The sequence below is a fragment of the Takifugu rubripes genome, chromosome 17 (genome assembly GCF_901000725.2).
Source record: "Takifugu rubripes chromosome 17, fTakRub1.2, whole genome shotgun sequence".
In the NCBI taxonomy this organism is placed as follows: Eukaryota; Metazoa; Chordata; class Actinopteri; order Tetraodontiformes; family Tetraodontidae; genus Takifugu; species Takifugu rubripes.
The window spans coordinates 5,400,544-5,426,692 of record NC_042301.1 but is presented as its reverse complement, the minus strand read 5'-3'; the positions used below and the strand labels follow the sequence as shown (position 1 = coordinate 5,426,692).

The 26,149-nt window shown below is 41.4% G+C and overlaps 3 protein-coding genes across 6 annotated transcripts; 2 read left to right on the top strand and 1 right to left on the bottom strand.

The window, feature by feature from the left end:
* Positions 1-142: 142 nt before the first annotated feature.
* LOC105417652 (collagen alpha-1(XVII) chain) lies at positions 143-15,046 on the bottom strand. 4 transcript variants are annotated; one of them, XM_011612569.2, is made up of 49 exons: positions 14,892-15,046; positions 12,581-12,830; positions 12,323-12,370; positions 12,174-12,218; positions 12,013-12,060; positions 11,549-11,824; positions 10,826-10,891; positions 10,673-10,753; positions 9,688-9,738; positions 9,453-9,620; positions 9,292-9,372; positions 9,173-9,214; positions 8,940-8,987; positions 8,594-8,635; positions 8,245-8,370; positions 7,304-7,609; positions 7,170-7,220; positions 7,057-7,083; positions 6,887-6,913; positions 6,745-6,807; positions 6,570-6,656; positions 6,437-6,490; positions 6,251-6,286; positions 6,117-6,170; positions 5,965-6,036; positions 5,816-5,878; positions 5,528-5,635; positions 5,353-5,442; positions 5,176-5,268; positions 5,020-5,091; positions 4,867-4,917; positions 4,674-4,736; positions 4,509-4,559; positions 4,398-4,424; positions 4,261-4,311; positions 3,785-3,904; positions 3,584-3,703; positions 3,385-3,483; positions 3,172-3,297; positions 3,029-3,085; positions 2,825-2,953; positions 2,594-2,728; positions 2,258-2,410; positions 2,017-2,163; positions 1,705-1,854; positions 1,464-1,613; positions 1,262-1,342; positions 1,086-1,130; positions 143-982 (listed from the first exon to the last, which is right to left on the bottom strand). In XM_011612569.2, exons 2-49 carry the CDS (start codon positions 12,663-12,665, stop codon positions 939-941), a joined length of 4,209 nt encoding a protein of 1,402 aa, XP_011610871.2. In that variant the 5' UTR covers positions 12,666-12,830; positions 14,892-15,046; the 3' UTR covers positions 143-938. The 4 variants fall into 4 exon arrangements, with proteins under 4 accessions (XP_011610871.2, XP_029706896.1, XP_011610872.2 ...); XM_029851036.1 differs by having other exon boundaries at positions 3,785-3,901; XM_011612570.2 differs by having other exon boundaries at positions 8,594-8,632.
* Positions 15,047-15,697: 651 nt separating this feature from the next.
* On the top strand, positions 15,698-16,831 carry LOC115253335 (small integral membrane protein 26). Its single transcript, XM_029851184.1, has 2 exons — positions 15,698-15,939; positions 16,327-16,831. The coding sequence occupies exons 1-2, from the start codon at positions 15,816-15,818 to the stop codon at positions 16,500-16,502; spliced, it is 300 nt and encodes a 99-aa protein (XP_029707044.1). The 5' UTR covers positions 15,698-15,815; the 3' UTR covers positions 16,503-16,831.
* Positions 16,832-17,147: 316 nt separating this feature from the next.
* Positions 17,148-24,247, top strand: dtd1 (D-aminoacyl-tRNA deacylase 1). Its single transcript, XM_003972152.3, has 6 exons — positions 17,148-17,290; positions 17,386-17,476; positions 17,887-18,122; positions 18,737-18,834; positions 22,133-22,293; positions 23,880-24,247. The coding sequence occupies exons 1-5, from the start codon at positions 17,248-17,250 to the stop codon at positions 22,283-22,285; spliced, it is 621 nt and encodes a 206-aa protein (XP_003972201.1). The 5' UTR covers positions 17,148-17,247; the 3' UTR covers positions 22,286-22,293; positions 23,880-24,247.
* The last annotated feature ends 1,902 nt before the right edge of the window (positions 24,248-26,149 follow it).

Genomic DNA, 26,149 nt, shown 5'->3' with positions numbered 1-26,149 from the left:
CGTGCGCTTCATCATTTTGAAATTTCTGCCCCAGAATACAATTGTAACAACTTCCGGAGTGTGCCCGCTCCACCAGGCGCTCCAGTCACACCAACTGGATGCAAAGCTTTGATTTTGATTTGAGTTCAAGGTGCAAATGTTCTATCAGGAGTTAATCATTTTATTCATATACGACTCGGTATAAAAAAGCTTTATGGGGCAAAAGTAACATCAGGACAAAGGGTGGAAGTTATATACAGCTGTGTTAAAAACATCACTACTATTACCTAGTAGAGCAATAGAAAATCAACAGTCATTAATCATTTATACTCAGTCTGTGAAAAAGAAAAAAATGAACTATACATATTAAACTGGCCCATCTTGACCCACTTCAGATGAGCAGCATACTTTGATTCAAAAAGTGAATTAGAGGGGAGGAACCATAAAACAGGGAAGGTCCTCAAGAGACATTTCTTGTGGGTCTAGGCCAAAAAGATGCATCAGTTAGTGAGCATCTTGGTCCCAGAGTGTCTGACCCAATAGGAAAACTCAAACCTGTTGTTTTTTGAGGTAAATCCGAGGAGGAGGAATTGTGGAATTCAGCCTAGACGTCCTGTGATTTCAACAGTATGGTATAATAAAAATTTTAAAAAGCCATGTGACAGCCGTGAAGCGAGTATGAGCTGGAAATGAAAAGCTGACCCAATTGCCGCTTAGAGCTACAGTGTATTTGTTAGAGTACGGTGGCCCATGTGGCCCAGAAAGGTAATGCTAGACAAAATTTCCTGAAATATGATATGCGTCTATTGATCCCACACAAGTAATCAAAATGTCCCTTTGGAAATCCCTCACTAGAGGTTTTCTTACTGGTTTCACTCAACCCACAATATAAATAACAATAATGTTTATTTATTTCAAGAAAACCTTCACGTTACTGTCCATATCTGTCACCAGGGCGCTTAAAATCCAGTCTCCCTTTTTCTTCTTGCATATCTGTACTCTCCTGAGGAAAGAAATTCTTTATTAAATGTGGCACTTACGAAGCATCTTTGACGTCGTGGCTTGTGTGATATCGGCAACAGGCAAAATAACTCGAAGAGACTGACCTCTGTCACCTTTTTGTCCTTGAGGTCCAGGAAAGCCTTGTTCACCTGTATCCACACAGAGTACAGTGCTTTTGCGGGACTGCTTCTTTTTGCTTGATATGTTAAACATATTTCAAACTGATTTTATGTGATTGATTGTGTCTAAAGAGGTTTTTGACTTTTCCTCTCTTGTGTACCTCTCTCTCCTTTGGGCCCTTGGAATCCCATGTCCCCTTTCTGTCCTGGTCTCCCAGGCGGCCCCACAATGGCTCCATGTACTGTCAAAATACATATCATCAGCTATCATATGTACCACTCTTATAGCTGATTATTTTCTTCCTTTCTGATTGGCAACAGTCGGTAGGACGTTATAACCGACAGTTTTAGGCGTGACTTTACTTTTTACGAATTCCATGATATCAGTGATGTTTGTGCTGGAGCCAAATAAACGACTGTAACCAGGTGGTCCCTGAGGTCCCGGTGGTCCTGGCAGGCCTCGGGCAACGTGTTCATTGTAGTACCGTTCGATGTCTCGTAGCAGTCCCTGAGCTACAAAAACAACAGTATTGTGGTTTGAACAATATGAAAGCTGTATTTTCATTGTAAGTTTGGGATACTTTCACTTTGCACAGTCGCTCACATCTGATATATTCAAACAGATGGGTGGTGTTTCCATGGGAGCCGAACGACTGACTGTATCCAGGAGGACCTGGAGGACCTTGTGGACCTGGAGGTCCTTGGAAGACATGGGTGCTGTATTCCCTCAGAATGTCATCCAGAACCCCACGAGCTGCATATGTGCGGAAAAAAAGCGCTTATCTGATCATTGACGTCACAGAAAAGTGGAATTAAATTTAGTACCATTCTTTCTTTGAATTGACTAGTAATAATTGGAAACCATGGCAACGCTCACAATGAATGGCGGTAAATCTAATGACAGCTCATATCTCACATTTTAGGTACTCCACCACATCCACAGCATCCTCACGGGAGCTGAGCCATAGGTTTTGTCCAGGCGTTCCTGGAGGTCCAGGAGGTCCTGGAGGTCCTTGGAGATTACGTTCAGAATTTCTCACAAGATCCGAAAGGAGACCATAGGCTGTTGGACAATGGCAGTCAGTATTGACCATAAGATTTCTGCTAGCCAATGATGTCTGGTGAGTGTCAGAACAATGTTCCTACTCGGCACTTACATTTGATGTAATCTGTTACTCTCATAGCCATACTTGAGAAGTCTCTACTATTTTGGGTCCAGTCTGTTAAACCGGATATGCCAGGCTCTCCCTTTGGTCCTTGGGGGCCTGGAGGACCAGGAATTCCAAATACTGCTCTCCTTGAATTTTCACCTGGAGAATAAAGTAATACAATTCAATGACAAACAATATGGTTTATATCAGGAGTTTTTTTCAATGATATCAGGCTCAGCTGAATTTTAGTGGTGAGAGCCTCCTCCTCCCACCAAGGAGAATTATAATTATAAATGATAAATGTTTGTTGCCTTAAGTTATAAATCTCATGTTTAAACTCACTACTGAGGGATTGATCTGTGCTGAGCATCTCCCTGTTGCTGCTCTCTGCATAGGAAACAATTGTGCTGACACTGCCAGGAGGGCCCTGAGGTCCAGGAGGGCCAGGGGGTCCTGGTAGACCTCTGAAGGACCCACCTTTGAGGAGATGATAGAAGAGTCATACAAAACTGTAATAATGCACTGTGATTTTAGACGCAATCTAAAGAGATAGAGCAAGTGTTTATGGCTAACTTTGAAGGTATTCACGAATCTCTGATCTGATGTAACTCCCATCTCCTGCCGGGCCGGGTTGACCTTGGGCACCTGGGATACCTGGAGGGCCGGGAGGCCCTTGAGGTCCCGCAATTGCCTGATAACTTGCTAGATTCAGAGTAGAAACATTAAATCAAGAATGGCACTGCTTACAGGTAAAGATTATTTGTACAGTACTCTTACTTGAAAATGAGTTTCCTGAAGCTCCGGCTGATCCTGGAACGTTTATCATACCTCTCTCTGGCAAGAGACATGACCCACAGTCAATCACAGGGGACATAGAGCATATTTATTAAAGGTACAATAGTTGCTCCTGAGACACTCACCACTCATCATGCTGAGAACACGCTCAGCCACTTCCTGTACATTGAATCTAGAGCTACCACGACCTGGAGCTCCAGGAGGTCCTGGCAGCCCAGGAGGACCAGCAACATATTTCCTCACATCTTCTCCTGGACCAAACATTTTTGAATTAATAACTATTGATCCTATATGATGTTGTCCTCTACAAAATGTGTCGTATTGTTTGGCAGACTTACTCTGCAATAGGCTGATTATATAACTGACTGACATGGAATCAGAACCTGCTCGATCAGAACCACTACGGCTACTAATGCCTTCATAGCTTCTCCCGGAACCTGAAAGAATCAAAGACGTCAAATTCGTGATTGAAACCAGAGCTGCTCTGTACATGTCCTACTGTAACTGTAGATGACAGTGTCGTTTAATCAGTCATACTCTGCATGTAAGCAATAACTCTGTTGGCCACATCTTCAACCAATTCCTCCCCAGCAAGCCCTGAAAATCCTGGAGGCCCAGGCGGTCCAGGTGGTCCGACCACAATCTGCCTGCCACCACCTGCATGTCAACACATTTCTGTCTTAAGCTTTTCTCATTTGTAACTGCGGACAGTCCAATTTTAATAAATACACAACTTACTCTGTAGGTATTCAGCAATGTACTGGCCAAGATCGACTGAATCATATCCAATTCCATCTCTTCCAGGTGGTCCTGGTGGGCCTGGTTGACCTTGTGGACCAGGTCCGTATGAGCCACCTGCTAAAACGTGGAAAAAATGAATTTACATGTAAGTTGTTGTTGTTGTTGTTGTTTTGGGAGGAGGGGTGTATTCAGCATTTTGTCCTTATTTATGAAATTAGGATATTACTTTCTGTGTGTTTGATGTAATAGCCAGAGCAGACCATCCATGGCATCATTGATATCTGTGATACTTTGTTGTCATGCTTGTATGGCAAAGAAAACTGAGGTGATTGCTTGAATACACTGCACAGCTTTAGCACTGTGTTGTGTTGGCACTGCAGTCACAAACTGATTTATAGGTACACATTGACAACAACAGACTCCTGAGTACTCTATATTGTGTAGAACCCCATCTTATCTGATTGTTTGCTTACCAAATCCTGAATTCCCTGGACTCCCAGGAAGTCCTGGCTGACCTTGTTCACCTGAAACAGTTATTGTTGCAGCTAGAGCAATGGTTGGTTTTAGTTTAAACAATTACCGTACAACAGCAACTGATGGATTACCCTACCCTGATATCCTTTTGGTCCTGGAGGACCTGTGAACAATTACAGTTTTCAGACCAATGTGACCAAAAGATGGTCTTTGATGGTCTTTCATTAGCTATTTTTGCTAAACCTACCAACTGGACCCTGGGGCCCCGGAGGTCCTGGTGGTCCAGCAAAAAAGGTTTCTGGGAAGAGAAATTGGAATAAAATGTTACAGCCAAATGCTATTGTGGTAAAATCCGTGTTGACTTGTAGGCTCTGGCTGAGACAATTCAAACATAAGACAATCATTGAGTAACCTGAGTTTGGCACAAAACTACCAGGATCTCCTTTCTGTCCTTGAGGTCCAGGAACACCAATCCCTGTCAGGAGAGCAGTATCAGCACTTGACATAGTATATAACATATCATTTTTAGATGAGAAAGATAGTTTTTACTGTGTACAATTTAAGGCTTTAATAAAAATCCTATATAATATAAGGGTTCTGTTTACCTGGTGGTCCTGGAGGACCTTTGCGTCCTGGTGGACCCTGAATAGCCTGACCTACATAAGAGTTAGGTCAACATTCAAACATTAATTTGCAGACACACAGTACAGTCCAAGCTCTTTAATAAGTCAGGATATGTTGCATTGCTATTGGTATACCTGGAGGACCTTGAATACCAGGAGGCCCCGGAGGTCCAGGTGGACCAGGCAGGCCAGCCTCCGAAGAAAGTTCTGAAAGTTTGAGGCAGTTTGATCACTCACACTCTAATGAGATGGAAATTGAATGAAGAAACCGAAGATATCAAAGTAACTCACCCTCTGTTCTTGTAGAACTGACGCTCTGTGACCTAGTAACACTGATACCGGCCTCACCCGTGTCTCCCTTTTCTCCACGTTCTCCTTTTTGACCTAAAACAATTATCTCGGCTTTACATTAAAAAGTCTTTGGTCAGTCCTTGGTTAATGCTTAGAATAATAAAAATTTGGGTTTACCAGGGAGACCAGAAAGCCCTGGTCTTCCAGAAGGACCAGGGGGACCGGGAGGCCCTGGTGGTCCAGGGATTAGCACAGCCTCAGAGCTAACTAAATACAAATCCAAACAAATTTTGAGCTGCAAGACATTGTATGTTTTGTAAAAATCATAACAATAAATACACTTAGGTCTTACCTGAAGTGAGAACTTTACTAGATAATCCTGTTCCACCTTGTACACTAGCATCTCCTGGAAGTCCAGGTGGTCCTCTCACACCTGGAAGCCCCATTGGGCCTGTTTCACCTACAAATTACAGAGGGACAGAGAGATCTTGACTGGCGTAATTTGCTGTTTACATGTCACATGTTATAGATCCTGCTAAATCCTTCCAAACATGTTACCCTTACAACACATGCATGAAAATCATCATGGCTGTCTGGGGAAGGATGCAACTATTGAATTGTATTGATAATCTTTTCTCACCAGCAACTCCTTTAGATCCTTTTGGTCCAGCAGGGCCTTGTAATCCAGACTGTCCTGTTGCACCTGGGAATGTAGAAACATCCCTATTTAGTTTTTAACAAAAAGTAAGAGGTGCGTTCTGTTTAAAAAAAAGTGTATTCAGGACATACCAGCTGGTCCATGTGGCCCCCTTTCCCCCTGATCCCCCTTGAGGCCTTGCAAACCAGGTGTTCCTCGGTCTCCTGCAAAAAAAACATATTGGTGTGCCGACAGTGTGAACAAAAAGATCTCCCTGAGCTTTTCCTCTAGCTTTGGTCTTAACCTCTTGGGCCTGGTGGTCCCACTTCACCCCGTAAGCCTTTTTGTCCTGGAGCACCTACACACAAAAATAGTCTATATGCAAATACATATGAAAAAGTCAAGAAAATAAGTAAAAATGATAGTTCATATCTGTACCAGGCCTTCCAGAGACTCCAGGATCTCCCTGTGAACCTAATTTTATGAAGGAGAAATGTTTTTTTTTAACTTTAGGAACATATTTTTTACAACATCAACAATTTATTGATGTAAACTTTACATTGTACAGATTTTTGAGGTGCATACACTACTATCGTTCTTACATTGTCTTTTTTTTAAATTTACCTTTCAGGCCAGTGGGTCCTGCAATTCCAGATGGACCTGGACGTCCTGGCTCACCTTGAGATCAGGTTAAACCCAGAATTAATACTCTAAAATGAAAATGAACTTCCGCAAAATTGCTTTAATTGTTTATTACCTTTATGTCCAAAACCAGGCAGTCCAGGGGTGCCCATCTGTCCATCTCTACCCCTCTGACCTGGTGGTCCCTCTGAACCTGGTTCCCCTGCCCAGAATGAAGAGAATCACTGTCCCTTTTTGTTTTTTCTACACCAACTGAGAGGACAATAGAAACGATTTCAACTTAAAAGCACCTGTGTTGCCCTTTGGTCCTCTTAGTCCCTCCAATCCTGGGCGACCCGCCTGTCCAGGAGGACCTTCACACACGAGAAATATCATAAAGTGTTTGTCATTGTGTAGGAATAAAAATAATACACTTCACTGATTTGGTCTTACCAGGAAGCCCAGGAAATCCACCATCACCTGCAAAAGACACATTCTCAGCTGCTCATCTCAGTTTATGTGCATGACTTTTTCTTTAACCACATACAAATAAGTTTACAATAAAGAGCAGTAAAAGTACAATTAACTTTACAGAGTTAAATCAGCGTGCAGATTCCCCTCACCTTTCAGTCCTAGAGGTCCAGAATCCCCTGAAAAGGAAGTGCCATTTTTATGAGTGACATCATCAAAATATGTATTTGATGTTTCAACATTTTTAGAACCAATGCAGGCGTGCCTTTAGGACCCGGTGCTCCTCTTTCTCCTTTCAGAGAGTATGAAAGTGTATCTATGAGGACGTAAAAGCTGGGATCAGTCATTTTCAAACAACTGTCATATGTAATATTCTTTTCCTGCCGGATGATGTTTTACCTTTCACAGCATCTGAATGAAGCTCAGCCATGAGTAGCTGCCTGACAGCTCTCTGCAGGGCGGCGTTGTCCTGGCGCGGCTGATTCCACGGCGACCCCCCTCCTTGGCCAGCTGATCCCAGGTTGATCCCGTTGTCAGAGCGGGCCAGAGTGTTCCCGGCAGCACTCCTGTCGATGTACGATGACTCCAGCGGATCTACGATGTTCAGGCCGGGGGAGGAAGACAGACGGCTGGACCTGGCTGAGGTAGTGCCAGTGATGGTTTCTAGGGCATCGACCCGTTTCTTGAGGCGTTTTACTTCTGCACCTGCCGGTGGTGAACATTTTGCATTGACAGAGGGTTCATTTATTTGGATGCATGATAAGTATCCTGAGGAGGATAGCATGGTTACGAAACAGGTCCTGCAAATACCTCAAGATTATGACAGATTTTATAAATCACCTGACATATTATCATTGAAGCAAGTATGGAAGGAATACAAAGCAGCAATTAAGTCACGATTAGCAAACTAAATCAATTAGTAGGAAGCTACAGTAGCCTACGTGCAGCGTAGATGTACAGCTTTAAGACCTCTTCAGACTTTATTTACATACATTTTTGGCTCATGCTAAACCTCAAATATTCTCTCATTAATCTACACTCAAAACCCCAGAATGACCAAGTGAAGACAGAGTTTTATTTTGTTTATTTCTTTGTCAATTTATTTTTTTTTAAAAACCCATCTAAAATATTGAATGAAGAACACTATTGAGACATTGCTTCTTGAACTACCTTTTACACCTGTTTTTTTTTTCTGTTTTTAACATTTTTGTTTTCTGAGGCTTTGAGCATAAACAATTAACAATAAACAAAGATAATAAATATCCAGTATTTATTAGCAGGTAGCTATCAATTATCAGTATTCCCTTTCTGTTTATGTGTTTATGTATTTACAGTCATACTTAGGGCAATGAGTCCAAACAGGAGTCCCAGGAGGAGGAGCAGGCCCAGCAGGAGGCCCAGCAGCCACTTCCACCAGCTGCAGAAGGACGGGGGGCTAAAGTCTAACTCTGTACTGTTACAGATCTCTGAGAAACAATAAATATCATAAACATGTAAGTATTGAGAGGCCATTTTCAATTCAAGGTGGCAATGGCATCTGTGTTTATGTGTAGAACCTTCACCGTCCACCACGTAATGGTTAATTTCTTTATTGTCAAGATGTCAACTTTCCTGTTTCAGTTCCAGATTACATTTTCTTTAAAGGAATCTATTTTAGATGATAATAATAAATAATGACAGATGGGTCACCTGTGAACTTGGTTTTGTTGTTGCTTCTAGCTTTTAGAGCTGCTATGAAAAAAGAAACAAAGTCATTTTTTGGCAAAATGAAGGAAATTATGCATTTTTAGACTTCATTGGACATTTTCCTTCAGCTCCACCCTCAGCAGCATCAGCATGCTTTAGACAAGAAGTGACACTTTTTTAAACATCCCTTTTTCCTAATGTTGCTGCGTCTCTTATCTTTATCCTAAACAAAACACAAGAACATCTAAAGTATTTGAAACCCCTTCTGAATTATAAAAATGTGAAAATGCTTCATCGCAGTGCTTAAACCTGTGTGTTCCCTTCAGTAGATCTGAGGCTTCATACTCACAACTTGCTGTAGGGGAGGCACTATGAAGTCTGGCTCGGACCTCACTCTCTACAGACACAAATATCTTTGAACACCACATTTTTAGCGTTTTAATCAATGACACAAATCATTTGAAGGAGCATCAAAGTCAGACTGCTGGTTGTGAACTTGCTGTGCTCCTTTAAATGAATCTATTTTCAAGGTTCTTCTGTGCATTGTCGGAAAATATCTAGAATAATGAGAGAGGGGTTCACCTGCAAAGGTGGTTTTGTTGTTGGTTCCAACTTTTATAGCTGCTACAGGGAAAAAAAACAGCAATGATGTTTTTGGCAAAGCGATATAATTTATGCATTTTTATATGTAATGACCCTACATTTTCCTGTAGCTGTGCCCTCAGCAGCACCGGTTGATAGTTTGTGTTTCTCTTTCCTCAGCGTGTCGTCGGAGTAAGCGGCTGATGAGACATAAAGTCCAGTCAGTAAAGGGTTAACGACAATATCCGGGGGTGAGTCCCAACGTGGGCGTGATATTTACATTCCCCAGCAGCGTCAGCAGTTGTGGAGCATATGAATTGCTTCCCTGAGTCTATATTCATCACCAGCTTCTCCGCCTCCTTCTTATCAGGAGCGCTCTCCTTCTCCATCAGGACAAATTTGAAATCTTTGGTTGAGCCCTCGGGGTCATAAGCAGGGCTGTATGTCACTGCAACACACGAAAGGGATGAAGCGCCGCTGCAAAGCCCAGCTGGATGTGTGTGAAAATGTCCCACCTGGGCTGGTGCTGATGCCGCTGCTGACTGTATTCTTCGGGACGCCATAAACTGTAAGAAGATACAGTTTCCGATATGAAGATAGATAGATAAGAAGTAGCCTTTTAATGACAGTCATTCCTCTCATACTGCTGCTTTTTAAAGAGAAAAGCAAAATATATATACAGTCATATACATTAAATATCATTGAGGTATTAATTTTAACAGTAAAACAGTGTTTTTTTTTTGTTTTAAAACATATTTACATATTTATGCTGAATAATCCAACACCGATATGGTGCATTTAATACTCTTGTCCTGCTGTATATATTCTTATGCATTTAGTCCAGTAAATATTTTATATATCTACTTTTTTCTGTTTTTATATGTAGTTAAACAATCATTTATATACACTTATATATGCATGTCCTCATTTCTGATATCTCATCAATATTGGTTTTAACAGATAACTAAATACTCAAAACTGAGGAGGGGATTCAACTGTACTGTAAAATCTAATTTTTCATTTTTTGTTTACAAAAAGGTATTTCTGCTGAGGAATAAATGAGGACACACCTGCATTTAATCCCACCTTAAACTGCTAAAATCACGCAGGTGTCTCACATCTGATGCACCTGGTTAAGAAGCCACGCAACAGTGACTTAAATCATACCAGTAAAACCACCAAGGAGTAGCTGGACTCTACAGGATGGGTAATCCTGTAGTGGACGGGTCCCAGCTCTTCAACATGTTGAGGAGTGGGACAAACTAATGTCCAAATAAATCACTTTGTTTTTGAGCTAATTAAAAACAAGATTAGGCATCGATATGGGAACATTTCTTAAGGAACGACTAATTATTCACTGGGGTATCCAAATTTTCCAGTGAATGTATTTCAACGCTGCACGTGTGTATCTGCTTGTGTTGCCTGTGATATTCTGTGAGTTTAAACACTATTGTGACAATATGTGAAGTTATTTTTGTTGCCACGTGAGACAATTGTTACCGAAATGTGCGTTAGTTCCAGACGGAGAGTAGACGGCCGGGCTGGTTAGAACCAGATTGTTCTGAGCACCACAGACTGGAACTATGGCAAAGAGAAAGACATGGCCATCACAGTGAAGGGACCTGGGCTTTACTGGGACAGGAGGAGACTCACCAGTGCTTCCAGTAGACAGCCCAGAGTTCCCAGTGGGAGAACCAAGTATCAGGTTGTTTTGAACTCCTTGAACACATCAGGCAACAGAGCACACAGGATTATTATGTCGTTTTTCACTTGCACATGAATTTATACATTAAAACAGCAAAAATAATTCATATGTTGTTTTTAAAGGGTCTTTTCCTCCAAATCGCAACATTTCTTCAGGTCAGTTTTGTTTGTTGAAAAGTTACAGCAGAAGAGTTAGTTCAAGTTAGTACGACAGCTAATCTGCTGTGTTGTTATGGTTACATTAAAACAATATATATCAAATACATATATATATTTTTTGGGTTTTTTTGAGTATTGGGATAAAAATGAAGAACCCTATAAATTTCAGGTCGGAATGTTTTTAAGTCATTAATAATAGACAATCTGTATTTTGGTCTTGTTATTCCCTCCACCTACTCTTGTCTCGCAGAGTGTGGAAATCTGAATCATTTTGGTTGAGATCCAGCTCATGATTCAGCTCATGATTCAGCTCATGATTCACATTGTGGATGTACTTCAAAACAATTAATTGACTTATTATGTGAAAGAATTCCGAAATGCCGTTTAGACATGTCCTCCAATGAATGTGTCTCTGTACATAGACTGGAAATATACAGCCCCTCCTTTTGTTAATAGACAATACCTTTAAACATTTGGACCGACAACTTCTTTTTTTTTTTTTTTAGCTCTGACCTGACTGATATGGGATGGATGAAGCTGACAGATGATTGGGGTTGTTGTTGTTGTTGTTGTTGTGGTGCCCGTAGCTGCTGCTGCTCACCCCTCCAGACCAAATGCTGCCATATTGATCTGAATGACCGAAGTGAGCGGCTGAATTTGGGTTGGAGCTGTCTGAAGTGCTCCTGCTTTCCGCACGAGCCTTGATGGGCATGGGAACGATGTTGCTCTGGGACACACTGGAGGAGCTGTTTCCTCTCAGCAGACGCTTCACATCCTCCAGTTCCGTCCCTGCAAAAAGGACCTGATATTAACCAACAAACGAATCCTTTTCTAGCTACGACTCCAGAGTCTTTTCCCTTTTCCCTAAACAAAAAAGACAAACATCTGAAGTCCTTCACATTTATTGGAAGTAATTGCAGTTTCACCTTCTGAATTCCAAAAGAAAGATGTGGAGAATACTGAGGCTTCATACTCACAACTTGCTGTAGGGGAGGCACTTTGAAGCCTGGCTCGGATCTCACTGTCTACAGACACAAAAATCTTTAAACGCCACGGTTTTAACACTTTAATCAATGACACAGCTCATTAGAAGGGACATCAAAGTCAGACGTCTAGTTGTGAACTTGCTGAATTCTACCTTTGGCTTGACTTCTTCCTCTGGTGGTAGAACCCAATGATTCAACTGAATTTAAAGTAAAATATACGTTTTATTGTAGTTTTTTCCCCCTTGTTTACATAAAGGATATATGATATCATTTTTCCTTTTTAACGGTAGTTCCATCTTACCGTAATCTTTCCTTTTGACATCTGGAGAGGAGTTTGAGCTGGAGCTCTCTGGAAAAACAGTGACAGAAATGAACATCAGCGTCAACGTTGAATTAATAAAATACTTTGGTTTTATCGTCAGACGCCACTGAGAATATTTCATGTTGCTGCAAATTCACTGTTGCTGCTTTTGTTCTCAGACACAACAGGTCATTTAGATATTTTTACAGCAGACAGAAAGAATATTGTGGCTTCACTTCCTTGTTAAAAACTGCTCACCGCCATCAAAAACATCCTGTATAGATGAAGCCATGCTGGTCATCCTCTCCCTTAGAGCCGCTGAGTAAATGTTTGCCGAAGACATTCTTCTTGGTCGGATGCACCAGTTCAACCTCCTGCAGCTCTACAGGAGGAGGACCAGTGGGGCTGCTCCCCCAGTAGCTCCCACTGCCTGTGATGCCACCAGAGCTGGACCCTGCAGTCGCAGGAGCTCCAACACCCAGAGAAGGATCAGCTGGGGCAAAACAACCTCGGTTGAAAGAAAGGAAAAGAAAAAAACCTGGTAAATCACAGTAATGATTCACGTTTCACCAGAGCAGGTCGACTCCTCATCAAGTGTTCCATCTCCAGGTGAGGAGAGCAGATAAACTGTATCCCAATTGGCTGAAGACAAGGCAGTACTTGCAAAAATTAACGAACGAATGCATATTTCATTTCCATTCCTGCAGACATTCCGGGCATGAGCCTGTCTCTGCCTGCATCCCCCCGTGTGCCTTGACTTGTCTTATTAGTGGAAACACTTCACACTGCGCTGCTCCCCCCCCCCCCCCCCCCCCCCCAGAAGAAAAGAACCTTTCTTTTAAAAATGATTCACTGTCACATTTAGCCTTAGTTTTTTCACCGCACGCTCGTGACCAAAGGTTTCTGTTCAACACTGAACATCTATCAATTGATATTTTCAACAGAAATGGTTAAAAAAATGTAAAAATTGACAAGGAATTATAAGACATTGTGGTCTGTTCTTGAATATTCGTTTTTTTATACACAAGGCAGAACAGGAGTTATATAAAAGTGGGAAAACCATGACATTAAAGAAAACACGTGACAGCTGACATCCCACAGCACCCTCACAAGACCTGAAGCTAAACTCTTTACATATTGCATGTTATTTTCAAGTCAAAGTCTAATGAATCATTTCATACTGTACAATTGAGCCCTGCAGCACCACCTGTTCCTTTAAACATGTTTATCTGTCTTTCCCCCCCTCTGCATTTTTCATTCTTTCTGTCATAAATGAGCCTCCAGTGGAATTTTCAGAATCCAGGACTGATTTAGAGGCTTCACCTGAAACTGTGAAGGGTGGGGGGAAGGGTGGGGGTGGGGGGGGGGGGGGGGTCTTTTGGCTTTCTTTTGAAGGCTGGGAGGAGGAGTACACCAAACAAATCACTGCAGCTCAAGCCTGACATTAGAATCTTCACCCTGCGGTTATATTGACCCTAAAAAGTTTTCAGAACCGTTCACATTTTGGCTCTGGTGTATTTACATGCAAAAACAACCCTATAAATAAACCAATAAAAAATAAAGGGTTTTGAAAGACACACTTTCTATCTATATCAGTTCTCTCAACTAGCGATGCACCTCAGATTAAAGACCAGATCAGAGACAGAATCTGAGTCAGCCTCTGCTGAAGGTTCTAAGAGTTCAGAAGAATAGCAGAGGTCCTCGTAGAGCAGGCCATATATCTGGGAAAAGGGTTTTCTAGTGAGAGACGTGACTAAAACGTGCAACAATTTGTCCATGACTGAGGGTCCCCCTGGTCAAGGTCTGATGGATCCAAGATTGGACTTTTTACAGGTAATTCAAGGCTTCATTTTTGGAGAAACCCCACTCCATGTCTGCCCAGAAACACCCCTAAAGTGAAGCACCATGGTGGCAGCATCATTTGCGACGTTTTGAATTATTATTGATATGAAAAGTGAAAGAACAGGAAGTTTCCAGCTGCACTGTTTCATTTCTGAAAGTACCATTTTAATGTCAAGTCAAATTATTCCCATTTTTCAGGGAAAAAACTCAGGGAATTTAAAAAAAAATCTAATTTAAGACCAAGTTTAATTAGAGGTGTGTTTAAGTGTTTTTTTTTAAATGAATAAAAATCCAACATTAATGTTTCCAGTAGAGTTTTCCAAATCAACCCAGATTAAGGGTGAAGACACATTAAAGACGCCTCCTAAAACCATCAGACAGACAGTCACCTAATGATAAACATGACCTGGAACTGGTTAAATACATAGATTAAATGAATCTTTACGGGCATTCAAGGAAAAGTTATTCATCTTGACAATTGCTCAATTTATAAAACATTAGCATGGAGATTTAAATTCAAAATATCTCTCAGACCCCCCGTCACGTTCTATCAGTGTCATGCAACAGATACCAGGTGCTTTTGTTGTCACTGCAGTCTCTTTTTTGCTACAGTTCTGTACAAATATAGCAATCATTTTCAAACACTTTTAGCCCTAAACGTTGATATTCTAATATTCATACCCCATATTTCATTAATTTCATTCTATAAAAGTGCTTTTTTTTTTACCTTTTGGTGTAAAAAATTCACTTTTCCTGTAGCCTCTCCAGCAGATCAAACTTGTTCAATCTATTCCTTTCACAAAAGCCTTCAAGGTCGGTGCATGACTTTTAGAATGAAATGGTTCCTTACAGGCATTTATATACTTATCCTGACTCACTGCCTAAGTCAACAAGTTCAGACAAAGAAAGGGGCCGTTACATGGAAGAGCGTGCAAGGTTGGAAACATTCTGAAAGCAGTAAAATCAAATTCAAAGTCCTGTAAAATCCTTTTTTGGCATGCGCATTGCGTGCGAAAAATGAAATCAAAGTATTTTCTTTTGATAAAATGCAATAATAAAAAAATACCATTCGAGGCTCTGAAGATCAACAGAAGAGATAAAATACTTTACAGCTATAAATTAAAAAAAAAAAAAGATAAAAATTCAAAACTTTTCAGAGAATCAGTTATCAAAAGGCCAAAACAATGTTAAAACAGCCCATATATTTTCTTTATATTATAATTTTGAAATAGGATGGAACACTGTGTGAATACAATTTTATTGTAATGAGAGTAAATACGGCTCTACATCTTATTTAAACACATCCAGAGCATGATGAAATGTTTGTAACTAAACTGAAAGTGTGGAAAATTTCTAGCTTTACTAGATACAAATTTTCGAGAGAGAAAAATAACTACACTTAAGAATTGTTCAATCAAACACAATTCGAATAATCTTTGCAGCAGTTTCGTTGCTTCACTTTCACCGAAGATAAATGCAGTTCGTATAACAGGACACTTGGTGACGCTAACGCACAGCGCAGTTTAAAAAAATACAAATTCTGAACATAAAAGAAGAAAAATCGGACGTCTGGGTCGACATGGCGGCGTGCTGATTACGGTACCAGTTAGCAATAACTATCATCGGTACATTTTAGTCAGATAAGGCGGCCATGTCGTTAAATGATGTGTCGAAGTGGCACAAACGAATGTCCGTGGTTTACGCCTTCGGTGTGTGGAGCATGATAGCTTCATACGCTTTCTTTAAATACACAGGTCGATATGATGACGCGCCAGGTGAGTCGCACACACTGTTTTTATTTTTATTTTTGCTGATACTAGACATTAAAATAACTACAAGCAACAATGTAACATAGACCAAGCTATCTTCAAATGTACCTAATTATTAAATGATCAATGTCAGGGTTTTATTTAATTAGTTCCTGTCTATGACCCTTCTGTATACCCCTATCCTTGTATTATTACATTGATGTGGACTAAACACTGCAATAACAGGGTATTAGATAGCATGCAAATCATTTATTTAAATATGTCATTGTAATTTTTGTCAGATTTCTTAAACCAGTTGTAAATTACTGCAGTAATACATACAGCATATTGGCCTGCATTGTATTCCACAGGAAAGTAATTAAATAAATTGTATTTGTGTATGTGTCTCCTCAGTCTTAAAGGGAAAACCAGAAGACCAGCAGGAGGAAGAGGATGAAAATACAGTCGTGTACAAGACTCCTCACTCCAAAACTGTCATCATCTACAAGAAAGACTTTGTCCCTTACACGACAAGAATCTACAACTTCATCAAGTCTTTTAGCGGTGAACCTGGGACAGGAGATAAATAGAAACGTCTGCAGATGCCAAACTGAGTCGGGAGTCATTTTTTGACTGCAATGTGATGTACTGTTTTCATGAATGTTAAGACTTTATTAAAAAAAAAATATTCCAATGCCCATTCTTGCTGTCTAATTAAGTCAATGGTTATTCTTGTGTGCATTTTAAATTAATGTCCATGGTTGTTTTAATGTATGATATAACCTGTCATGGGTCAGTATGTGTTTTACACCATGCTCTACATTGAGATAAAAAGGAAACATCTCTGCTTCTATTATACCACTGAGGAGATGCTGTTCCAGTTGCTGAGATGGATGACCAGTATTAAAATGTCTGCTCTTAAACAATGATTGATTTCCAGTATTATGATTAAATTCAGAAGATAAATCCCCTTTAATTTCAGGATTTTGGGAAATATGCCTTAACTCGTTCTGAATTATTTTTTTATGCTGTACTTTTGGCCTTTTTAGTGTTTTCTAAACAACCCCCTTTTCTGCAAAATGGAAAGGCCCCCCATTGGGAGGGAAGCTGAAATTAAAAGTTTTAGATAATGAACGCCTTTTTGTTAGATCCACGACGTGCAACACTCTTACAGCAAATAAACTTGAGGACGAGGCCTCAGTCATCTCTCGGCCACCGTAGTCATAACATGCATTTCACAATTCAGCCACTAGGAAGAAGCATGGAGGGAGGCCATACACAACCCGGAAGTTGCGTCGGTGGTGTCTTCAAATCTTGGACAGCGGAAGCAGCGCAATGAAAGCCGTGGTTCAGAGGGTCGTCAAAGCCTCCGTATGTGGTAAGCAGCTGTTGAGGAGACTGAACTTTGCATTGACATTTAAATGAATGGAGCTATCAAGGCTCTGGCTGCGCTCAGACTCTGATTTCCTGCAGTGGGAGAGGAGCAGGTCAGCTCCATAGGACGGGGACTGTGTGTTCTGCTCGGTATATCAGCGGAGGACACCCAGAGTGATGCCGACTACATGTGAGACAACACATATAACTGCAGTGGAGACATACATGTCCAGTCGTGTCCAATTTCAGTTGGTGTTCAAGCTAAAAATAAGATTTTATTTTGGTCAATCAAGTGTTGCCATAAAACCACCATAAAACCATAGAATTCATATTAAAACCGCAATGATGTCACCAGAACTCTCTCTGAATGTAACAAGGGTTTGAATCTAAAGTTATTCCAAACATTAGAGACATTAGAAATGAATCTAAGTACTATCATCCACTGAGAGACTGAATGAACTCAAGATGGTTGTATAAATGCAATACAGTGACTGAGATGATAGGCATGCAATGATGTTGAAGTAGATATCACATTTTTAAGTTGATTTTTAATTAGCACAAACTTTCTCCCTTTTTTTCCCCCCTCTTTTGTGCTTTTAGAATAAACAAAATCTTGCATCTGCGGCTGTTTGATGATGAGAATGGCCGCGCGTGGAGCAAAAATGTCATGGACCTGGACTACGAGGTGCTGTGCGTGAGTCAGTTCACGCTGCAGTGCATCCTGAAAGGCAACAAGCCGGACTTCCACATGGCCATGCCTGCAGAGTTGGCCGAGCCCTTCTACAACAACATTCTGGAAAACATGAGGAGCATCTACAAACCTGAGCTCATTAAGGGTGGGTGAATTCTCCATGTCTGTGCATCCTGCACAATAGGTTTCTTCAGGGGAGAGGCTGCCTCACCGTTCGCAGCATAGTGACATGGTTTTGTCTTGTTGGAAGCCACCTGCGTTCATACACCCAGGACGTTTCTGCTTCCCTTTAATGCTATTATTCAGACTTCTAGCATGTCGATCATTTATTTGATTGTTGCCCTCAACCTCACTGGTCTGAGTTTACAATTAGTTGTGCAGATGGAGGAGCTGTCGGTTCTCTGCGCAGTGGCGGCAAAGTGGGTCACCCCACATGGGACCAAATGTGGGGACAACCTTGTCCCACCAAGGAAGGCGTAAAGCTTCTTTTGTTAGTCTGCCCTCCTCCTGCAGTCGAGGGAATATGATGATGCAGCTCTTTCCCATTACAGACAACATCTTGATTTTGCAGATAGTCTCATTAATCTCACAGACCCAGTAAAGAAAAGTACATTTATATTAAAACTTCCTGTCTCACTACAGCTCTGTTTTGTCCGAAATGTCTTATTATTCTACATCTTCATAACTCACAAGTCCATTGAAAAGCAAAGTGACTGGTATTTTAATTTGTGTCATTAATTATGTCTATTGTGTTTTTAGATGGCAAGTTTGGGGCCTCCATGCAGGTCCACATTCAAAACAACGGTCCTGTCACTATTGAACTGATTTCTCCTTCCCCCACAACAGACCCAAGACTGGTATGTTTGATTCTTCTCACACATCTAGTTTATATGTCATGAATTAAATCACTTGTGAGTTGTAGTCAATTGGATCTAATCGCCACAAATCAGGTGACAATATTTTGCTTTTAATATTTCAATAATTATTGGACTTGAAACATCTTTTGGTGTTCTAGAGATGGTGCAGGTTGTAATAATAAAGCCAGAGATCAATTTAGATGCCTCTCTAACTTGAACAGCAATGATGCCCATTTCTCTTCAGGTGCTAGCTTATTTTGTACCAATAGGTAGCAGCATATACTCTTCTACTGAAAACAGTCAATTATAATTATTAGAAATGTCGTAATAAAAACCTGGGTTCAATCCTCCTCTAGTTTTATTAATTAATACAGGACTGTCTGCAAATTTGACTTCTGTAGTTTTTAATGTTCAGCGTTGTCGTGTGTGTGATAATAAAGGCTTTCAGTCGTCTATCAGTGGCAGATTTGCTGGATATGCTCTTGGGTCACATTACTGACATTCTGTTGGGCATTCTTCTGAGATTCTTGTCTCTCAAGAATCTGAAACATGGCACCAGGAACCCTCATGTTACTATTGTGCTTGTTATTTCCAGCCTAATGATTAAATCTTTCTCCCCATTGAAGATTAACCGCATTTAAATCTACATTTGTGCATTTGAGAGCACAGAACCAATGCCCCTTTAACTTGAACAGCAATGATGCCCATTACTCTTCAAGTGCTAACTTATTTTGTGCCAGTAGGTGGCAGCATATACTCTTCTACTGAAAACAGTCAATAATTCTAAATATTAGAATGGTAGTAATAAAAACCTGGGTTTATTCCTCCTCTAGTGTTATTAATTAATACAAGTCTGTCTGCAATATATGCTGTTTTTGAAACACAATTGGAGTTAAATTTGACTTCTGTAGTTTTTAATATTCAGCGTTGTCGTATGTCTGTGATAATAAAGGCTTCCATTTGTTTCTCAGTGACAGATTTGCTGGATATGCTCTGGAGTTGGGTCACATTACTGTTATTCTGTCTGGCATTCTTCTGAGATTCTTGTCTCTCAAGAATCTGAAACATGGCACCAGGAACCCTCATGTTACTTTTGTTGCTTGTTATTTGCAGCATTATGATTAAATCTGTCTTCCCATTGAAGATTAGTTGCATATAAATCTGCATTTGTGCATTTGAACCAAGTGGGTTTAAGGTGGAACTGGTATTCTTAGTTTTTTATTTCAAAAATGGGAGAAAGTTGTTACATCATGGATTGTGAATATTAGCAATTGGAGAATATTAGCAATTGGAGATTCTCCTCTTGATTTGAGTTCAAATTTGTTGTTCGCTCACGTTGATACTGAGCTTTTATGCTTTATGGTTTTTTTTTTATGGGTTTAGGTCAAAGGTCAAAGTCCAGATTTAAATCCTACTGAGAATCTGTGGGAACGCTACCTCCAATATGACGGCAGTTGAGTTATTTTGCACTTTCCAGATATGCAAAGCTGGTAGAAACTTACTCCCGTAGAGGCCCGTAGCTGGAAGTGTAGTAAAAAAGTGTTTCTAAAAAATATTGCCAACCTCAAATCCCAGTAAAATTCATTTCTCTTTGGCCCCATTAACCCAAGTCAGTGAAATTTTGGTGATGATCTGAGTGATCTGGTAATGATATGAGTCACTGTGACATTATTTAGCCATCCAATGTTTTTCATTTGGGCAAATAAAGGGGCTGAAAGGGTTCAAAATGATTCAACCCAAGCCTTCGGATGACCACATAAATCACAACAGAGCAACTAAACTGTGCCCTCTGAAAATTAAAAATTTGCTGGTATTTTGCTGGGAAGCGCTCCAGTGGATGGTGAGCTCACGCCAGCGATGGAGGGATGTTGAGGGGGGCTGGCGGAAGTCTGCATTCTGTGACCTCCACCACATGTTCCTGAAATGTTTCTGTCTCCATTAACGCTGCCATCTGCTCCGGGCAGGCTTAAAAAGTAAATCTGTTTTGGTATTAGTGGCATCACTTTGGTGTCACATTGGCACCATTAATGGTTGCGTTTTTTGTTATTTGTTTATTTATTTATGGAGGAGGGGGGGGGGGTGGTGAGGACACACCTCTAATGCTCTCCTTCCAGTCAAAAGTGGTTCCGGTCACCTCCGGAGAACACAGCCAACGTTCTCCTCCAGCTTCAGGCCGGCTTTGGCCGCCGTCCATTAGCTGGGGTTGGTTGTACGCCCATCGGGAGGGATATTAAGCAGCCCTCAGAATTTTAATTTTGTCTGTTTGCGATGTGTTGCTGGAGGGGGCCGAGGAGGTAAAGCCAAGGCCGAACATGCAGAAGAAAAGGCCGGCCAACAGGCTACGGGGGGAGGGGGGGGACTGGCAGCAGACGGTCGCTTTCTTTTCATGCTTGAGGGATTTAGTCCACTGCAGGGTTAAACACCCAGTAAAATACTGTTATATTGGTGCATATTGGCCAAACATAACATGCATATTTATTATATGATGCCTGATGCTGCTCGGATTTAAGTGGTTGGGTTCTAGTGTGATGATATGCTTCAGTTATTTATAGCACCTATTTTCCTCTTTACATCAGGTGACGTGTCGACAGTCATGATGCTGCCTCGTTATAGTGTTTATGTTACGTTTACATGCGGTGTCCCGACTGACTTTAAGTGCATTTACATGTAGACTTAAAAGGATCGGCCTTTGTGATGTTGCACATTAAACAGGAATAAATATTTGTCCAGTTGGGGCTTGCTTGTGGGCTGACTTGAACGACCTTCAGAACAGGTCCTTTAAGCAGAGATGAAGAGTTCTGGGTCAGTTTAGGGATCCGATCTGATTATTTCCACAACTTCAAGCTCTCTTTACCACCATGTTTGACACATGGGTTGTGATTTTAATATCCACATTATCTTTCACTTTTCATTGGTGGATTTCAGTGTTATTGCACACCAAGCAAACACCAGCTGGTATCTAAACCAGGGGAAAAAATACCTTTTAGCTTTAGAATTATTAAATATAATAAAGCTACATTGCAGATTTGATGTCCTTAAAGATGGAAGGTGTGGTTCTGTACAACATGGTTTTAATGGGGCCAATGGGGAGTAACACTGATTTTGTTTGGGGTTTATTTGGTCTCATGATTATGTAATATGTTATGCAATGTTTGGGGTTTTTAAAATTACATTTAGTTCATAAATATTGTTTGAGAGGGCCATAAAAGTTTAAGCATGCGTGTTTTAGGATGGCTGTGTCTACTTGGTCATTATCGCTGTGCTGTTTTAAAGCTCTTTTTTTCGTGCCTCTCCCCAGACTTCAAAGCAGGAGAAGCAGCAGCAATGGAAAGAGAAGAAGCGATCAAAGGGTCCGTCAGAATCAAGTCGGAAAAGTGGACAGTGGCATCAACGGGAACCCAACAGCAGCAGCGGAGCGGAGGGTGATGTGTCATCAGAGAAGGAGGCCTGAGCTAGCAGGTAAAAAAACAAAACACTGAGAACATGCTCATAGAAAAAACTTTAGGGATAAATATTACCTCCATAAATCCTTATACACACATACCACATTTTCTAAATCAAATCTCAAGCGTTAAATGACCAAAAAGGCATAATAAAAAGAATAATAGTTAAAGAAATGCTTAAAATGGATAGCTGATGACATGGTCACATTTGCCCTGAATATTTCTGACATTAATCTCGTGTCGACAACTTATACCAGGGGTGGCCATCGAGGGCCGTATCCAAGCCAGACTTCCTGTCCTACAGGTAAACACTTTCACCTGGGGTTCCATTTATCTTGGTGAAAGCGTTTCCTGCCTGGTAGGATGTAAATCCCGGCTTGAATTCAACCCTCGAGGACTGGATTTGACCTCCTCTGAAGGGCAAGTCCAATTCATGAAGGCTGGAATCCAGCCAGGTTTTTTATCCTACCAGGGAGAAACCACTTTCAGCAAGGTAAATGGAACCCCAGGTGAAAGTATTTACCTGTAGGACAGAAAGTCTGGCTTGGATACGGCCCTGGAGGACTGGATTTGCCCACCCCTGACTTATAAAGTGCACCAAGAGTGGAAAAATTGCCTCAGCATCTGTTCTGCTTGTCATTTCCCCGCCAGTGACTGTTCTCTTTGTTGACGTTGCGATGAAACGGCATTATTCGTGAGAGTCGGACCTGTTTGTGTCCTGCCAGTGAAGAGAGAGAACGGTTCTTGCGCTTATTTGCTTGGAGTGTTGGTTTAGTCATGCAGATATAAAAGCGTTCTGTGACAATAGAGACAAGGAAGCGTTGAATCAGCCCCCTCTGCAGCCAAGGCTGCTTCTAGCTGCTGTGACGAAGCCTTTTCCCTGTTTGAACTCTCGCAGCAGGCACGCACATCGGTGCCATCAAAGGGATGCTGCAGCAGCGAGAGGTGCACCAGGTTACAGTCGGCTTCTTCCTTGTTAAAAAAAAACACCACTTATTTAAATTCTTTTGTATGATTATCCAACGATAAAGAGGCCGGGTCATAATCATCAGCATCTCGTCAGAAATCAACCACTTCTCCCATTAGGAACATTTTCTCCATGTCATGTTTTCCATCACAGCCAGCTCTTGCGTGTTTTCTGATCATTGTTGTCCAATTAGAAGCTCCGTCATTCCAACAACCGCTAGCCACTTTATACCGTCCATCTGTTCAAATAACCAATCACACGTTTGCCACTCAGGCACGTCGACGTGGTCAAGACAACTTCCTCAAGGTTAAGCCGAGTATTATGATAATGAAATATGTCGCAAAGCTCAGATCTCGAACTGGTTTCTGGAACATGACGATACGTTCAATGTGCTCCAGTGGCCTCCACAGTCACCAGATCCCATTTAATAGATCACCTTTGGGATGTGTGATGCTCTCGTGTTAATATGGCGCAAAAGCTGTAAGTTCCAACAGAGTCGAGTTATTACCCGTTAATATAACGGGTAATAACACGACTAAAGCTTTTCTCATTAATATAAGGTGCAACCTTGTGAGTTTATGTCCATTAATGTGACTCTTAATAATTAACCTGATCACATGTTAAATGTCTTGCAGGTTTTGCTGGAGATCAACGGTGGATCGTCCTCTTTCCTGCTAAACCAGCCGGATTCTCATGACCGTGCACAATCTCGACTTTTTATGCGAAACTGCGAACATCATGGTTTCGCCAGACAGAAACTGGTACATCAGCAGTGCGGCGCTGAAACCCGTCTTCCTGCTGTTGCTGCTCCAATACCACCGTGTGGATACTTTATTTCCAGTCTTAGCAACAGCATTATATGAATTCATCCAAACTTTCCAAAGCTAACCAGTGCTGCATTCAATCTATATAAATAAAAGAATAAGATACTCAAATCTAAACCTTTCACAAAGAGAGCATGTGATTAATAGTTAATAAAACAGATATAATGTTGGCTCCATTATGTCACGTGTGCGTTTTGTTATACGTGCTATTTAAGGGTCTGAATTGAGTTTATGGTAATGGTTTGGGAAGGTCTCATGTCTGTGAATGTCCTCAGAGAGGTACAAGTACAAATGTGTGTTCTTTTACATGCCACCTAGTCAGGATGAGGATGTGTTTTACTAGCAAAGGGAGGACATTTTGGCTGTTTGTGGGTCAAGTTACGTTTTTGTGGTAAAAGGGTTGAAACTGCGTGGTTAACATGTTTTCCTTGGTCTGCTTAGGCTTCTTTTGTGTTTATTCCCTCAAATTAATTCTCACAACAAACCCGCGGTTCCGAAAAAATGATGCGAATAAATACCGAACACGCCTGAACACCTCATAGATGGGAATAATGCACAGGTGACCTCAGTCCATAGAGCAGCCTTAAGAATCAGTCAAACCATGTCCAGATGTTGACACTGCATCTCCACATCCACTTTAGTTGTAGATTTTCCATGAACAATGACGCCACATCAGCTCAGCTTTGTCCTTTTGGCCCCCAGATTTACAAAAAGAGATATCTGTGTGTCCATGTCTGGCAGGACGAAGAGAACTCGTGAAGAACACGCGACCCGTTCCGAGTTCGGTGAGTGTAAAAGCAGAGGTGCTTGGCCTCGTTCCTCTCGGAATCCATCTGGCCACCCACCCCCTCCTCATGGGCGCAGGCAGATGTTCAGTGCGGGATGACCTCTGTGTTTCAGAGCAGCGTGGTGGCAGCGCTGGAGTGGACGCGCTGTCACTCGGACATGGGAAAGTGGGTTAAATTCCAGGCATTCTCCCCTCTGAAGCCGTGTTCCGTCTGGCTTGCATTTGCTGCAACTTATCTCACATCTTGTGTGTGTTGTGAGAGCCCTGTGCCAAACCCACAGGCTATGGAAAAACAATTTAGCTGGATTTAATTTGCCCCCACCCCACGCCACCCTCTCTCTCTTCTTCCTCTTGCACTTTTCTTCCGTAGCTTTTGTGTTGCTTCGAGACGAAGGGAACCCATTTTGTTTGGCAGCTCACGGCTTCTTTTGCGAGTCAGAAAGGGCAGATTTGAGGCCTCCGGTGCGTCGATCTAAAGTTGACTTTGTTTGGTACATTTTCTGTTGGGATCCATTTCTGTTTACGCCCCAACTCCTCAGGATGTTTCGGACCACTCGCATCCTTTGGTTGCCCTCCGTTTTCGGTCTTGGTTCCAAACTCTAAAGGGTTAAACAGCACAATGCCAACACTTGCCTAAAGCCCCTGTCACTTTTTCCATTCCTGCTGGAAAGCTTCCAGGGCTATTTATGTAAAACCTCACAATTGATCATCAATTTAAAAACCACATTTCTGCCTTCAGACCTCCAAGAACAAAATGAGTTTTGAATAAATGTATTTTTAAAAGTTTTGAGAGGTCCCCAGGTCCCCACTTAGTGTCCCCATAAAAACTCACCTTTTAATCTCTTCAACTAAACTCTTTTAGGCCTATAGTCAGTTCCAGTGAAGAAATTCATCTAGTTAAGTCCATGAGCGCTTTGGTGAAATCTGTCGCTGTGAGAAAACACGTACGGAGTTTTAAGTGAAGTGGCTCCGTATGTCTAAAACTTCCTATCAAATAAATAAAGGTAAAAACATCTGATGCCTTCTGCAATTTAAGCAAAAGCCTAGAGGGGGAAACAACTTTCAAGCCTGATGAGAGAGCCTGGCCGGGATTTTGGCTGAGCTACGAACATGTTTCAGAGTGATATTATTGTTATTACTTGTAGACGTGTAGGCGGCCTATTTGGCTGCTGCCCACAGGATTTTTGTCCGCTTTCATGGATGAGTGCTGCAACACCACAACCATCAGCAAAGTTATTCAAGAGTCAGAGAAGCTTTGCCAACAAAACTTAAGTCCTCAGTAAGATGACATGAA